A 16795-nucleotide genomic window follows, 5' to 3' on the forward strand; every position below is an offset into this window, starting at 1 on the left:
GGTTCCCACTACTGACCATTTATAAACTGCGAGCATGGCCGTATCTACCACCAAGGTCATGTCCTTGGTATTTCTTTATTTAACCTGTTTAATCCCAAATTTTCCCCAGACATGAAAATATCAAAATCATGTGTCTTGAGTAACCCTTTGAAGTAATCAATTAGGCCTACTATTTTTTTAAATTTTCATGAAAAAGTGGATGAAAAGGAGTGTTTTATGTTCGGTCACAATGGTGACTGGTGGGAAACACATTTTATTATGCAATCATCTAATTTCCAATAAATTCCAGTCAGAGATGATATGGGGACATTGTCTCAGGTCTATTCTTTACATTTAAATTTGTATCACAATACAATACTCAACATTGCCTCTGCAATTCTCTATATTATTTTATTTAAGTGTGGCGATTTTTACATAGAAAAGCCATTATATCACACTATTATGACTATAGTGTAAACAGCACCACCCTACAATACAACAACCACAACTATTACAAAAAGTGATGTTGTTTATCTATTTGTTTGTTTGTTTGTTTATTATTGTATTATTTAATTAAGTAAGGTTCTAAATGCATAATAGGAAACAGTCTGTAATTTGGACATACTGTACAGTATAATAGTGTCAGGGCAGATTGTCGAGACACTTTATCTTTATTTTTGATCACATGAAGCTTTGCTTCTGATTCGTCTGACTGGCCCCTGTGGCAGAGGCTATACTGTACATACTGTAAGTGGAGGGGGTGCTGTTGGGAAAGGGGTGGGGAATATATGTTAAGTTGTTCATGTCTACTGCAAGTCTCTGCATAAATTCAGCCAATATGACTTCAACACGCTGACTGGCAAGTTGATTATACCCCTCACCACCTATAGTTTATATGTGACATATGTAATGTAATATTCAATGAGGACAATGATTTACGGTTTTTGAGGTATGATTGTAAAAATAAAGAACAGCGTAAAAAAACAGCTATTACAATAGCTAGGCCTAATAGTATGATATACTGGCTATTATATGTAAAAATTGGCACATATAATAAAGAATTGCAGAAGCAATGTTGAGGAATGCCATGTGATATAAATTTAAATGTAAACAACAGACCTGGAACAATGTCCCCATATCATCTCTGAATGGAATTTATTAGAAATTTGATGATTGCAAAATGAAATCCCTAAAATATGACTATGTAGTATACTAACGGTCACTATTTTGACCGTCATCATGTTCACTCATGCTATGTGAACGCTGAACAAAGTACATATTTCAATTGCATCCCTCAATGCTAGACACCTTAAAGATTATGTGTAGGCCAAAAATCTTTGTCCTATGTTTACATAAACATACTTTTCTAAGCTTTAGTATGGGAGGTTTTGAGTGGAAATTTTCTGGTCAGGGTGCAACCAAAACATTAGCAGCTCTGCCCATGTGACAAATTACATTTGGCACTGCACATATTTAACTGAGACCCCTTCAGGTTTCTATTTTGGGATAAATGTATTGATAATTCATCCAGTAACATTTTTAAAGGCACAGGAGCAAGATTTTTTTGTACGGTCACAATTGTGATGAAAGGGGTTAAGTTCCATTTAATTTATTAAAGGAGAATTCCGGTGTGATATTGACCTAAAGTGTTTTGAAACATGATACCGAGTGTGAACGTATGTCTCATAGCCCATCTGTTTGTCCCCTGCACTCCAAAATCTGGCGCTAGTTAGCCGATGCTACCAACAGCTTTTTCAATGGTGGTGCTTCGGCATCGGGCTAGCCATGCAAATAAATCACTGTTTTACACCATTTACGAAGCTCAATGTATCTCCACACTTCATTGGTAGACTTCCGAGGGCCCTGACATTTAAAACGAGACATTGAGAACTTTGAAAAAGCACTGGTAGTTTACTTACAAGACGATTTATACAGACAGTATCTTCACGAAGTTTAGCGTTTGCAGCCATCTTGAATTTAGTCATGATAAGTCGAGCGACGAGTAAGAATGAACAGGTATAAGGGATCAGATTCCAAAAATAATTCAGTGGAAATGCATGGATTCCAGTTGCTGCTACTGGAAGAAACTGGAATCCATTCATTTCCACGGAATTATTTTTGGAATCTGATCCCTTATCATACCTGTTCATTCTTACTCGTTGCTCGACTCCCCCGGACTTCATGCCGACATTCAGGACGTCCCCGATTGGTCCCGAACGTCATGTTCTCTAGCGGACGTTCCGGTGACCTTATTGACGTCCGGAGCAAGTTATCGTTTGGTTATTGCGTGATGTCCGGTGCTGGGGACATCACCGTCAGGTCCCTCGGATGACATTTGCATTTGGTCATTTCAAATACCTCCTAAGGACCCGACAATAACGTTATACCAGGGACATGGGGGGTACGTTTGTTTATTCACACATGCAGCGGAGTTGAGAGCGCTCTGGCCTGCAGGACGAAGACATCACATCCATGCACGACTTCACGTTACACGTCTGGGGATGACTAAAGTATCTATCTAGTCTCTAGCAGTAGCTGCATTAGCCTACCGTAGTCTAAGGCAACATATCATACAGTTTATGAAGTTGTGCGTCTATGAGCAAAGTAGAACCATATGTCTAGTTTGCTCATAGACGCACAACTTCATAAACTGGGAAAAGGGATAACATTAAACTCAAAATGTATGTGCTACATAATTACATAATTCAGCATGTCTGCATGCAGACATGCTGAATAATGTAGCACATACATTTTGAGTTTAACGTTAATGTACGTTACAAACTAGGGAAGGGATTTTATCAAAATGTTAGCTGATGTGATGCTTGGTGTAACGTTAGCAAAGTCGCTGTTCTTAGCTTCTAGCTTAGCCTACAATGCGCTTTTCTTCAGATAACTGTCATTACGTGATGCATGTAACATACTCTAAATAGGCAGTGGTTTATTTAACGTAGTCACGGACTTATTATCTGTTTTATTTTCAGAAACACACACACGGCCGAATTGGGACTGAACCGGCTTTTGGAGCTGATACTATGCAATAAAACTAGAGAAATGTTAAAAACAGACGTAGCATTTGTTTAGGGTTGTCTAGCAACTGACTACTTAATTTGTAAAGCAAAACGATCTAAACGATCTTCATTGCAGAAGAATTAAGGATACTGCTTCTTAATGACAATTGTTTAAATGTCATTGTAATTTATCTGATGCATGCTCACGTTTAAAACTGTCACGCATAGGCCTAGCTGTCCCCGATGTTACAGCTCCTTGTGAAAACAGCAAAGAGTGCCATATCCAATGAGATTTCTAACGAGGAGCAGATCTCTCTGCCTCACCAGAGCCTTACTGTTTATTAATAAAACAATAATATAGAATAGAAACATCAGAATCTATTTATTTCATCTTAGGGACACCAGGCAACGTTTTCGTGTTAATCATATTCGTAAGTCGGTATGGTTAAATGACTCATTACGGGGCGAATGAAGGCTCTCTCGCCCGCCCCTACTGCCTGTAGAAAGAATATCCCACTTGCATGTTCGGTGTATCCTACCCGCCGACCAAAGCAGGATCAGTTTACAGCACAGAGGCAGGCTAACAAAACGCTAGAGATTGTTGCAAACGTGTGTATAATGGCAGAGCCGGCGATGAAGGCTCTCTCGCCCGCCCCTACTGCCTGTAGAAAGAATATCCCACTTGCAAGTTCGGTGTATCCTACCCGCCGACCAAAGCAGGATCAGTTTACAGCACAGAGGCAGGCTAACAAAACTAGAGATTGTTGCAAACGTGTGTATAATGGCAGAGCCGGCGATGAAGCAGCGAAAACCCTTGACGGAAGACGCAAAGAAAAGGAAAAGAGCTTCAGACCAAGCGAGGGGGAGTTTCGCAGAGAAAAAGCATCAGGCTTGCCTGGTGTCCCTTTAAAGTTGGCTATAAAGAGCATTCATAGCCTAGAGAAAACGATACATTTTTCTTTATCTGCAATGTTCCAGGAAGAAAGGCTTACATTTATAGGCGGGTCCAAGAAAACGAGTGGATATAACGTCAATGCATTGTAGTTATGTTTCATGTACTTTATTTCATGTTGAGTTTTGCTTCCCAGCATGCATTGCGAATCATTTAGTATTTTTGGCTATTATTAGTTTTTAATATTTTGAAACAATATGGTTTGAACAATTTATCTTAGGCTATAGCTTAGGTCTACTCTGATGATGTTTTGAACATGCTACGGGATATGCCCATTAAAACGTCGTATTAGTTTATTAAAAAAATGACACCGTAGATGTGAAAGCAGCACATCCTAGCCCGGTATAAATCTCCATGTCTACTCATCATTAGTGTAATGCATTTGGAGGACGTGATTTCATACAGGCGTGAAAATATGAGGTGAGGGAAGTTGATTGCTAGTTGTAGAACAACTCATTAATGCGTGTTCATGTTCCGTCTACCTCTCTCCTGCAACGCTGAGATTTACAGGATGTAATACCATACCAAATCGCGCTTCATGTTTTTTTTTTTTTTTAACCATCGCGGAAATAAACGTCGCGCGCATAACGTCGCGGTGACCATTACAGGACGTCCTCTCAAAGTCTCATGGACGTCTTTTAGACCTCCCGAACAGGTCCGCAGGACTTAAAGGGAACCCTACACAATGTCGAGGAGGGACCTCGTTCGCCAGGGTACCTTTAGGGGACGTCGCCAGGACTTTATTTTGTTTACTGGGTATTTGTTTCATTTGTTATATTATGTCATTGTTATATTTCATTATGATACATTTTACATTACTTTTAGATCTTTTTAAGGTATGTTGAAATGAGAAAATCTGCTTCCGGACATGGGTTTTTCCAGGCACTGACTACATTCTATATAATTTACAACAAAAACTATTTATGAGGCAACATGAAATCATTCATTGTTGTGCAACCCTTGTCCTGATTAAGATTTTGAGTAGTTTTTCAACTTAATATTGTTCATATTTTTACCCCAAAACCTTGTTTTATCTGGCGGACATCTTTTGTCCCTAATCTCAAGAGTCACATAGCCTGATAGTCTAGGCTATATTTGAATGGAGCTGGCAAAAAGGTTGTTATACAGACTCAAAGCCTTTAAAGTGACAGGTTGCCATTTATAAATAAGTTAAACAGCATAAGTAGTAGCCTATTTTAAACAAAAATACTTTGGGGGGGGTCGGATGCAATCAAGCACACAGCAGTGTTGCTGGTGTTAATGTAATGTCTAATGCACTGCTGCTGGATGGGTCTAATGCAGTGACCTATGCGCTTTATGCATGTGCGCTTATGCATTTAGTTGACACCTTTATCCAAAGCGAATTGAACCCACGCCTTTGTGGCTACTGCGTCCAATCACCAATTTAAAAGGCTAACAGTTGTCACTATAGTGTTGGATGTCAATGCAGATATAATGGATCCAGAACAGTTCATAGATGTTCTTGTGCTGGCCTAGCCTAATCCAGTACTCAATCTGGATTCACCATGCTAGTAACCTACTGTAGTCTTGAAAGTGTCTTATGATGCATCAAATGGCACTTGGTTGAGGCCAACATTTGTCTTGTAGTGAGCGACGAAACATCTCTGAAACCCTGCATCACTTTTTTCCTTATGCCCAGTAGCCCATACAACAGCTACATGGCAGCGGCACTTCACTGGGCTTGGATATGAGAGGTGTGCTAGCCAGAAGGCCATGTAGGCTACGTTGCAAGCAGGTTCCTCAACCATTTGTGAGTAGGGGTTACTCATGACACAGCTCTGGACCTACTGTTAAGACTAAACAAATTCATCAAGACCTGGACATTTTCACACAGAGGGATTTTCATTATAATGATTCCAGCTGTTTTATTTAGTCTTTCTACAATGTCAAGACTAGTAATGCTACACAATACATTGCTTTTTACTCACGGTGGCTGTCAGTCAAGTCAGCCTGACACAACACACAGGTGCACTGCTGGTAGGGTATTGACGTAGAGCTGGAGTACCGCCCAAACCCGTAACGCTAGGCTACTATATAAAAAACGTGAAACTATTTGTGGATACCTTGGGGAGGGGGAATATCATGCATAGCGACGATATGCTGTTTTGTGTTCATAATGGAACTTAACAGAGGCATTTTTAAGGATTTAGGCTTTAAACTCGAATCTTTACTACGTGCACGGTGAACGCAATAGGTGAAGCGCTGCCCATACAAACCTATGTGGTGACGTCAGCCAGTTTCCGCTGTCATTCCCCTCTGTGCCTCTCCGCTATCAGAATAGCTGCGTGAACAAAAGTGTCGATTGAGCCACCCTTTCGGATTTAAACTTTACTTTTGGCCAAATAACTCGAAGAATGGAGTTGGACTTATGGAATTAAAGCTGGGTGCGCTTGCAATGGAGGTTTTGTTGCTGAAATTACTGCTTTACAGTAGCTGGTTCGTGGTCCATGGTAAGTGAAATACTTTTTTGTTCAGATTATGGTCGAAGTTATAAGTAAGCCAATTTAACACGATTTCACAAACTTTTTGTGGTGGCGTTGTCGAAGAACGCACTGGAAACTGCGTGTATGTGGTAGATGAGTTTAAAGTTCTTTGGAGTTAACTCTTAAAAAGTGGTTTGTTACAGTTATACTTTCGGCTAAGTTTTCTTACTTGAAGAGTAGCCTACATGTGTTTTGTCCCTTTTCTTCAAGTAGCCCGTGTGTATGTGTCGGGACCCTGCTGTTTGTCGCGGGAGTTCACTTGCTGAAATTTTATATTTCATAATAGTATTTATAATCAGAGAACAGTGGTAACTTTTTCATTTTACGAAGTGTTTTGGGGTTTTGTTATGTAGGCTAACTTATAGCAAATTGTAAGGATCTATTTGGAATGTCTGCAGCACAGGCCTTTGCGTGCAGTAAAGTTAGGATTGATCACAGTGTCGGGTGTCAGAGTGAATAGTTTCTTTTGGATGGATTTTTGAAATCTGCCAATAGCCTTCTAGGCTAAAGTTTTAATGGGATTAGTGAATCCGTCATTCTAATGTCATCAGGAGATAGGTCAAATGCAAAACGAACGAGAAAAAAAGTTGTGATAGCCTAGAATCGCAATAAATAAAACAAATGTAGGCTAACCAATATCGCGGTGAATGTGAAGTAACAAGTTAGGCTAAGCTGAATGCCTTCCATTGCAGAATAGGCTACTGCTATTTTATGTATCGGTGATGCTTTCTTTAATGTTCCAGGCTACAGGTGCCAATTATCTTTGGCTAATTGGACATTAATTAAATGATGGGTTGTTTTGATTAGCCTACACCGAAGCCATTTCACATTCTAGTTCTGAATATAAACTAGCCTAGTTGGCCCAAATAGTATTCAAAATCACGGTAATTTGCTCAAAATTAAGACCACGGTCATTTGGCCAAAATTCAGATCAGTGCAAGTTTTAGTTTACCATAGACCAGTTCAGATAGGTTTTCGATCAGTGAGGAGGCTATCTTTATTGGGAGAGACAAGGATTCGACGTTCACTGCTTCCAGGCAGGGAGAGGAAATGTAACATGTGCCAATGCCTGGAATGCCATGATTCGTCTCAAAAATGACAATTAAATGAAAAACAAGGGACACCGTTTCCTAGTTGAGATTTTGGTTGAAAGATTACTTATTTCCTGAAAACCAGACTTGGAGGCACCCATTTAAGGTTGTTGCAATTGAAGTCCCCAGGCTAAATTCATATCTAATAGGGATATAACATGCAGCAAAGTAGAGAATCTAGTTCTACCCCATGACTTTTTGGAACCCCACAAAGGAATTTTGAGAGTTGGTGATGGAATGAAATACACACTTCACACTAAGACTAAAACATGCAGTGTTGACACTGTGCACCAGTCACACATTAGCCTATAAAGTATGGAATCTAGACCTAGATATGGAAAGGCAAGCATGCTGCGATAAATCCAACATATTGGCATAATAAGAAGGCCTAATAATAGGCCTTCTTATTATTATCAGGCTAATAATAAAGATAGGCTAATGATGATGATAATAATGGGCAAATATAACTGTATGCTGTGATGATCGGGGTCCAAGCAGATTAAGAAGGTAGAAAAGGTTCAAGGTCACTGAGGAAATGGGATGAAGTATAAGCACGCCAAATTTCAAATTTTTACGTGAAGCGCATTTTGAGATAGGGAGCTGTGGCAGTTTTAGCACCACCTACGGAATTTCACAAACTTTGGTGTTTGTCCATGGGGTGCGGTGGTGATTGTTCCAAATTTGGCTATGATTGAACCTTTATCTCAGAAGATAAGGGTAACAGAATCATTATGGGCCACTCCCTGAAATTTGATTGACTTTGAAAAGAGAAAGTTATTTTTTGTTGACATGGTGTGTAGCCTAGATGTTGTACACCATTTTTTGTGCCATTTGGCATTTGAGGAGATAGATTAGCCGCACTTTTGAGTTTTTTGAAAATGGCTTGTACATTTTTGGTGTGGAAATGGAAAAACAATGGGTGTTTGATTCAGAACTTAACTGACAATGAAATGGGGGAAATTATTTTAGTGCAATATCCTGCAGTTCCTGAAATGTTGGCCCCCAATAATAATAGGCATAATTAAAATAGTTGTTTATACGTATTTGTTTGCTTGATTAGCAAATTTTCCCCGAGTTTGTTCATTGCTCTGTTCCCTCTATGAGCCTTTCACTTTCGTTCACATTTGGTACGGTTTGTTGTCTGCATTTCTCAGGTTGTGTCTGAAAGTGTTGGTCAAGTCAGCGATATTTGTCTGGAATGCTGAACCATGCCTGGAGCACAAACAGCTTGTTTATTTATATGTATTTCAGGGGAAAAAATAAAACACATGTTTACATTATGGAAGAGGTTTTTTTTCCAGATGCAATAGTTTTACAAGCAGCACTGTGGTGTCCTTGGCTTTGGAGGCTATCACTGTTCACCTTTGGAATCTTAACTCCCCCCCCCCCCCCCCCCCCATCAGCGCCCAAGTGCCTTGACACACTCAGACAGAAAAACTCCAATAAGGCCCAGAATGACAGAGCCATTGGTCAAAATGACACAAAAGGAGAGAATTAGACAAAGACAGACCAATAAAGAGAACTACTCATTTGAGTTAGTGACTGACTGCTTAAAGGACCTTTTGCCTGTCATTCTGCACATTTTTCATATTGCCATTTAGTACCACATCTCTCTCTCTCTCTCTCTCTCTCTCTCTCTCTCTCTCTCTCTCTCTCTCTCTCTCTCTCCCCCCCCATCCCTCGGCCCCTAGCTCTCCCCCTCCCTGTGGAGGGATTGTTAATCCTGGTGACAAGCTCAGACTCCTCAGCTGTTCCTTTGTCTGCTCTCTCTCCCCACAAAGGCCAAACCCAGTGGATCCAGGTGCTCCACACTCTCCTTTCAGGGAGGCCTGAAAAAGCTGGTGTTTGGCAAGAGCTGAAAAGTCACATGGATTTAACTAACACCAGTAAAGTAAAGCAGGCGCTCCTTCAAGCTCAGGTCAAAGGTTTCTGTAGGCTTTTTTTAATGACAGGACCTTGATTACAAAAAAAACCCACTAAATACAACCTGTTTTTTTTTTTTACCTTTGGTCTATTTGGTACACGTAATCGTACAAGTGGTAAGAACACCATTTTAAGGAAATAGTATCAAGGTGAGCTCTGACAGAGCTTTATGTCTGGCTCTGCTGTGGAATGCGTGGCCTTTCTCAAGGACCTTTCAAGGCTGTTCGGTGGCCTGCTGTATGCACATTCAAGGCTCTTCAGCTAAGAGGCCTCAAGTCTATTCGCTTTGGAGGTGGAAGGTGGCTGGGCAAGAGTGAGGTTCGAGTGTAAGGAGAGGCACCTCAACTGGGGGAATAAGGACCATGAGAAATGGCGTTTGCTGCTGAGTGCACGCTCTCTGTAAATTATGCAGAATTGATAGGTGGTTTCTTCCATGTTGAGTGTGTATGTTTCTCTGTTTTTTTTACAATTGTTTTTGGCATCATTGACACTGTATGGAGTGCAGGAATGGCACTCCCAAAGGAGCAGTGAGCCTCTGTCAGAGCCAGAGGCCGTGTCGAGAAGGCAGTTGCGGTTGTTTAGGACCAAACTGCCGCTGTTGGTGTGAAAGAAGGTTTCTGCACTCGGGCCAGCCAGAGAGTGGGAGTTGTGTGATCTCATAAAGAGGTGCAGCTGTTGATATAGGGTTCATCCTTTTAACTCTGACCGTTAGGCATCCTCTGGAGGACAAGGTGTCAGAATCTGTCCCTTCGTCCACCCTCAGTGCCCCCTGCCCCACAGGCAGACAGAAGCCTCCAGGCCAGCATCTCTCCTCGGCCTGTCACTGGCTGTGCTGACCGCCACAACTTAAACTACACAAGCTGATTTTGAATCATTATACAGGACATAATATTTTTAATTACTATAATTGCTAAATCATTTGCATCAGCCTCTTGTGGTATGGTTCGTTTTTCACATGCACAAGGTTCTTGATCTGCTTTCACACTTGATGAACAGTGTTATTTGTAGTTTTTATCTATCTGGTCCATGTCTGTGAAAAAGAAAAAGAAAAAACACTGTAGATTAAATACATTTTGAGTTCAGTCTAGTCTGACTAGCCCCAGATACTCTCGCTATGTTCATTCACCTCTCACTTAGTTTTATAAGGGAGAGAAAAATAAAAAATATAAAATGCTGACATAGAGATGGGGGACAGCCAGTGACCTGATGTCTCAATTTTGGTGTTTACTCTAAGTGAAATTCCAAAAAGCATTTTTTCGTGATGTGTTGTTAAATAGATGTAGTTATGCTGGTGTTTTGTCAGATGCTTGGTGGTGATACATTTACTGAGTGAAACACCGAATATCTCTTGGTTTATTAATTGTTTTTAAAATATTGAATATGATTTTTGGGGACATCTTGTCTCCATTTTAGATACACCCAGTATTCAGTTAGACATTTATGTCAAAGTGAATTAGATGTAGGATTATTGACAGAAGTTGATTTGTATTCTTCCTCAGTACAGCCTGCCTGCCTTAGACTGAGACAGTGACTGGAAAAACAACCATATTTGAAAGACATGGACAGTTCAGGAAAGTGTGGCAAAGGTTTGCATCACTGTGTCCTTTTTGGTGTGGCACTGGGGCTCCTAGATGTGGAGCAGTTATCTCTGAGCAGCCAGCAGTTGTGGTGAAATGCCACGACTAGATGGTGACATGGTGCTTAATAAAGTGGCATGCTGGTAAACCACAGTGCAGCGCAGCAGCCCAGCCCACAGCCCTCCTGAACCAGCGCCATTGTGCCAGTTCCTGCTCCTCTCTCTGATCTTGCCATCCATGTGTGCATGAGCTCACCTGATTCAGACGCATTACTCAGACTTGTCTTTTTTCTTTCTGAAAACTTTAGTCAGTCTAGATCTCTAAAGTCATGGAATAACAATACAAATACATAACAAGATACATTGTGATCCACTTGCACTTGTGTTGGCTGTAGCTTAACTAAGAGGGGAAAAAAATCATAGATTCAACTGCAAGGGAGCATTATGTACATGAAGTGTATGCCTTGTCTATGCTATTTTTGATAAAAGTGTTTGCAATCCGAATGAAAATGTGCCCGAGCTGAACATAACTGATTGCTTTTGGTTCTGATAGGTTCCCCCTTGCTGCTCTTTGCTAACCGCCGGGATGTGCGTCTGGTGGACGTGGAGGCTGTGCGAGCGGAGTCTGCGGTAGTGGTCAGTGACCTGGAGGATGCGGCGGCTGTGGACTTCCTCTACTCGGAGGGTTTGATCTTTTGGACGGACGTCAGTGAGGAGGCCATCAAGCAGACCTACTACAATCAGTCTAGTAACTGTAAGGCCTGATGCCACACTGGCTCTTTCACTTGTTCGAGCAAAATAACATTGAAACCCAATATAACTTGAAACCCAGTATAAATCTGCAAGCAAGTAGTTCTCGTTGACATACCAGACTTTGCCCACTTAAGAAGCAGCCCTTTCACTCCGGTACAACATTGGTAGTCATAGGAAAAAGTTGGTTAAAGATTTGTGATTCTGGTGAAAGGAGTTCAACAACCAGTGAAAAGACACCCCTCCCTCCTGAAGCACCATGTTGATTGGCTCAAAATGTTTATGGCTTGGTCCCAGCTAATATGTATGTTTACAGAGTCAGAACTGCATAAAAACACTGTTCAATTGATGCATTTGGTTTGACCATATTGGCACTTTGATAATGGCGCTGAATCCCTTTGTCCCTTTCTCTCAGCAGTAAAAGAGGCAACATTGGGCACGGGTCAAAAGGTGGTGGTGTCGGGCCTCGAATCCCCCGATGGACTGGCATGTGATTGGCTGGGACGCAAACTCTACTGGACGGACTCTGAGACAAACCGCATCGAGGTGGCTAACCTGGATGGCACGTCGCGGAAGGTGTTGTTTTGGCAGGACCTGGACCAGCCCCGGGCCATCGCCCTGGACCCAGCCCACCGGTAAGACCACTCTGGGTGTTCTGGTCACGACTCCCGACTCTCTTCAGAGCGGCTCCAACCGCTCCGCTGCAGACGGCTCCCGCCCAAGTCATGTGTGGCCTCCGCTTGCTCGGCTGTGTATTTATAGTTCCTAAGCACATCCTTACGAGCGAGCCCAGTGGACAGGCCCACCGCTCGGCCCTGTCTGTTTCCTGTTGTTGGCGTTTTGTTAGGGTCTCTCTCTCGGCGTCGGACCTGCTTCTGCTCTCCTCTCCCCTTGGAGGGCCAGTGTTATCTAGTTGGAATTCGGGGAGTTCGCCGTACGTGTATCCGCTCCACTCATTGTTGGATTGGTGTGTTTACACGGACAGGACCTCCAGGGACAAATTGGTCTCAATCTGTCAATGGTCTGAAAATAATCTTACTGTACAGCTTCAGTCGCTGTTATGTGTGAGTGCATTTTCATAAATAACCGCCACATGAGACTACATGTCTTTGACATTGATTCAAAGATGATGTCTTTGTATGCCAAATAAATTAGTATGATTGAATAGAAAATGACTTCTCCTAAATGCTGGAATCTGGTGCACTACTTAGTATGTTTGTTTATTTTAGTGTGAATATATAGTTGAAAAGTAAATTGAATACTCAAGGCACAGTTGCCCTCCATTTCACAAACAAATAAAGTATTAAATATTAAAAAAAGTAGCTGAAACATGCAAAATTATTTTGAAACCAGACATATTTTGTCTGGATGATTTTTCTGGAGGAGTTATATCAGGTGTTTGTAAAGCGTAGCGATGTTTCTTGCAGAATGAGTTGAGCAGAATTGAAAACTTGTTCTACATCAGTGATTTCTGGGAAGGGCTTTTACGTACGGTCAGTATTTTTCTCCTGTTTTTAGTTTCACAAGCAGCATGCCTCTTCTTGTTGCTTTCAAGGCCACTTTCAATGTTTGGGTAAGCTCGCATGCAGGGACTCACTCTAGCAGAAGTGCTTAAGAGGAAGTGGAGGGAAGGTTCTCTCTACAGACTGTTCTACAATTTTCCAAAAGTTACATTGGTCTAAGTGTGCAAGGAGAGAGGCAGGGGTTCAGACAGTTAGGCAATCTCCTTGAAGTAGATCATTGGAAAGTTAAAGAGGCCCTACTAAATTGCGTATGTCTGCTTTCATGACATGGTCTTTGTTTTGCCCAAATGCGGTAATACTTACATGCTCTGTTATGCCTAGAGCCTAGAGAGATTGAAAAACGTTGTGCACAGACCTTTCAGAATTAAGAAGTAACAGTTAACAAAAATGCATTTGGAGCTCCAGTGGAGCCCAATGCCAGATTGAGCAGCCAAGTATCTGACAAGAATGTTTTTCCTGGAATTTTTCTTTAGCATTAGTGTACCAGGTATTGGAGCTTGGTCTGTAGTCTTACTCCTATTATATCCAGACATCCTCTACCTCTCCAGGATCAGTTTATTGAATGTTCCACTGTTGTCTTTTATTGATATACGCCCTCCTCATATGGTTTACTTTGTTTTTGATTTACTCTTAATGGGCTGAACCCCTGAAGCGTTGAGAATTGTGCATGAGAATTTGATTTTTGTCTACAAAACTGATTTGGGGTCTGGCTGAATTTAAAAAATGCTGTGACTGTAGACGCCACATTCTGTCATTATTCATTACTGGATATTGAATGACAACTTTATTTCCTTTGTCTAAGCCAGAAATCTCTCATGCCTGTCACACTGCCTAATATGCATTTGCATAAAACACTTGTCAAACTCACTTGGTGAAACTACTGACATCAGTCCAGTTGTCCCAACTGTCCTTGTCCTGCCCTCACTGACTGTTAAAGAGTTTAATTCCTAGACAGCACTACCATTGTTCTTCCTGTTTCTTTGTTCTGTCAGTAACTGAATTCAAATGGCTCCATATTACCCTTGGCTGTGGTTGGGGTTGGCATTTAATTGAGAAAAATGCACTTCTGCTGTTGCTGCCACAGGCAGACCAATCAACTGTGTCTCAGAGGAGGAAAGGGTGGTTGGGGTTGTCATGCTTGGTCTCTTTGCTGGCATGAGGTTTGATAAGCGTTTCCGTTTGCGACACGCATGCTGTCGTACCCCATATGCCATAAGTAATCAACTCACCCCCTCCCTGCCACCACCATCACCCTGTGAAGCCTAGTTGCCCTTAGGTTTCATTGTTTTTCTCTGCCCCAGTGAACAAAAGAATGCAAAAGCACTCTGTTTTGGCCACTCCTTTCACCTTGCTCCAACTTCCCTCTTCCAACTTGTCTTTGAGAAAGTCTTTGTATCAATCAAATAATAGGCCATATAATTAAAACAGAAATACAATAATGCATTTCAGGAACACTGGTGTTAAATGTCTTTGTCACTGTGCAGCCTTTGAATATACTGGCTTGTTCACCACAGTCAAAAACTTTATGGCTTCTCATCCAAGGAACATAGCCCAAGCATCCTGCTGTGTTTTATTTTCTGCTATTTTCCTTTTTTTCTTGGTCTTTTCAGCTGAGGCAGACCATATTCTAGGATGGGAGTCATAATTTAAGTGTTGCTTGACGGGTTGTGTCTTTGAATATCTGAAGAAATAAGAAGTTGGTTCTTCTCCATTTTGACTTGAGTCTTGAGCAATTTTGGAACTCTGAATTCTCCAGAAGCCCCATGTCTGCCTGTGAACTCGGCACTCTGACATAAGCAAACCGCAAACTCTGTGATGGCAGAAGAAAAATATGAAACATATTTGTGTAATGGTCAGACATTGCTTAAAGCTATGCCCCCAACATAGTTTCCTTCATCTTGTGTAATGTTATCACTTACATTCCAAATGGCAAAAGCCAGAGATGCCTGACAATGAAGACAAACCCACCTACCCAGACACACGCACACACACACTCAAACTCAAACTCTACCGGCGGCATGTACTGGTTGGTGTCAGGCCTGCCACTGCTTCACAGCAAGATATGAATAGATACTGGTATTCACAACATGAAAAAAAGAGCTGTGTGGCAAGCTGCCAGAGGAAAAGATTTCTATCAGATTCTATATAGCAGGTTATTTACCCCTCAAACCTGTGTGCTACTTTCGTGCTTGTGTGTAAGAGCATACGTTGTGGTTTGTGTGCACCGGTAGGCATTGACTGGTGTGTATGTCTTAGGAAGTCCACTAATAAGAGTTTGGAAAGGGTGAGCAAGCCTTTCGAACACAGAGGACGATAAGATTATTTTGCTTTCTTTATGTCTGCGCTCGTGGAAACGGCGGAATGTGTTTAGTCTAAGCGCACGAAGACTCCATTTGGCTCCAAATCTGCAACGAATCTGAGGTGTGGCCCTGAATCAGTTAGGGTGAAAGGAGCGACTCTGCGTTTGTCTGTTCATCAGTCGGACTATTTTGCACGCATACATGTTTGTGTGTCTGTATCTGCATGCAGCTGAATAAGTCACCCAACAGGCAGGAACAGGAAAAAGGGCCTGTGTGTGTGTTGCACATTGCCTTTGTTGAACTGATTGACAGGTTGGCTTGACGACTCCCCTCTCTCCCCTCGCAGGTACATGTACTGGACAGATTGGGGCGAGGAGCCGCGCATCGAAAGGGCAGGGATGGACGGCAGCAGCCGGAAGATCATCGTTGAGGTGAACATCTACTGGCCCAACGGACTCACCATTGACCTAGACGAGGAGAAACTTTACTGGGCAGATGCCAAGCTCAGCTTCATCCACCGCGCCAACCTGGATGGCTCTGCACGGTCAGACCCCCCCCCCCCCCGCTCTCTCCCGCTCTTTATCTTTTCCCACGTCTTCTCCTGCAATTAGTTTTCACCCCGAACGTCACTCACACTTAGCATTAGCAGACTGCGCTCCTCCGGGGGATGAGGAGAGGCAGAGAGGTCCAATCCAAACTGAACGGCCGAGGAGGCCCCAATCCAAACACGCTCGGCACGTACTAGGCCCCCATGGTCCCTGAAGGCCTGCCTTCAGAGCGAGCCACTCTCAACTCGAGGTGACCTCTTCCACCGTATACCACTGAAACCTGACCCTGCTTGGCATGGGCGTCACAGCTCCAGTCTCTAGGGATGAGGAGGGTTGTGTCTCCTTTTGTGTATATGGGATTTTATAGCAATTTTAATAAGGAATGGTATGTTAGCCCTTCAGTCAGAATTTACACTCGTGACTGATATAGTCATGGATTATATACCGTGTTCAGGTCAGGGCTTTGTGTTTGTGAGTTAAAGTGAACATCAACCTCCCCCTCAGACATTCACAGACTGAGGCTGGACAAGAGGGAAAAAGGGAAGAGAAAATAACAAGGCCTGTTGACACACAACTTTCTCTCTGGCAAGAATGTGCAGTCTTGTGCGTTCACTTTATCAAACTTTCTGTGAGTTTGTGAT

The 16795-nt window shown here is 42.2% G+C and overlaps 1 protein-coding gene across 5 annotated transcripts in view; it reads left to right on the forward strand.

The window, feature by feature from the left end:
* Nucleotides 1–6173: 6173 nt before the first annotated feature.
* The window catches only part of lrp5 (low density lipoprotein receptor-related protein 5), a 51239-nt gene continuing 40617 nt past the window's right edge, over nucleotides 6174–16795 (forward strand). For 3 of the 5 annotated variants that reach the window (XM_076265132.1, XM_076265159.1, XM_076265167.1), the window contains exons 1-4: nucleotides 6175–6410; nucleotides 11587–11787; nucleotides 12199–12418; nucleotides 15953–16150. In XM_076265132.1, coding sequence (XP_076121247.1) covers nucleotides 6329–6410; nucleotides 11587–11787; nucleotides 12199–12418; nucleotides 15953–16150 — 701 coding nt within the window. In that variant the 5' untranslated portion in view covers nucleotides 6175–6328. Of the gene's footprint in view, nucleotides 6411–11586; nucleotides 11788–12198; nucleotides 12419–15952; nucleotides 16151–16795 lie in introns of all 5 variants that reach the window. The other 2 variants (XM_076265141.1, XM_076265150.1) reach the window with 2 other exon arrangements.

This window comes from Alosa pseudoharengus, unplaced genomic scaffold (genome assembly GCF_046254945.1).
Source record: "Alosa pseudoharengus isolate Yale_2024_CS ecotype anadromous, Long Island Sound unplaced genomic scaffold, YU_APseudo_1.1 YU_APseudo_1.1_scf_10, whole genome shotgun sequence".
In the NCBI taxonomy this organism is placed as follows: Eukaryota; Metazoa; Chordata; class Actinopteri; order Clupeiformes; family Clupeidae; genus Alosa; species Alosa pseudoharengus.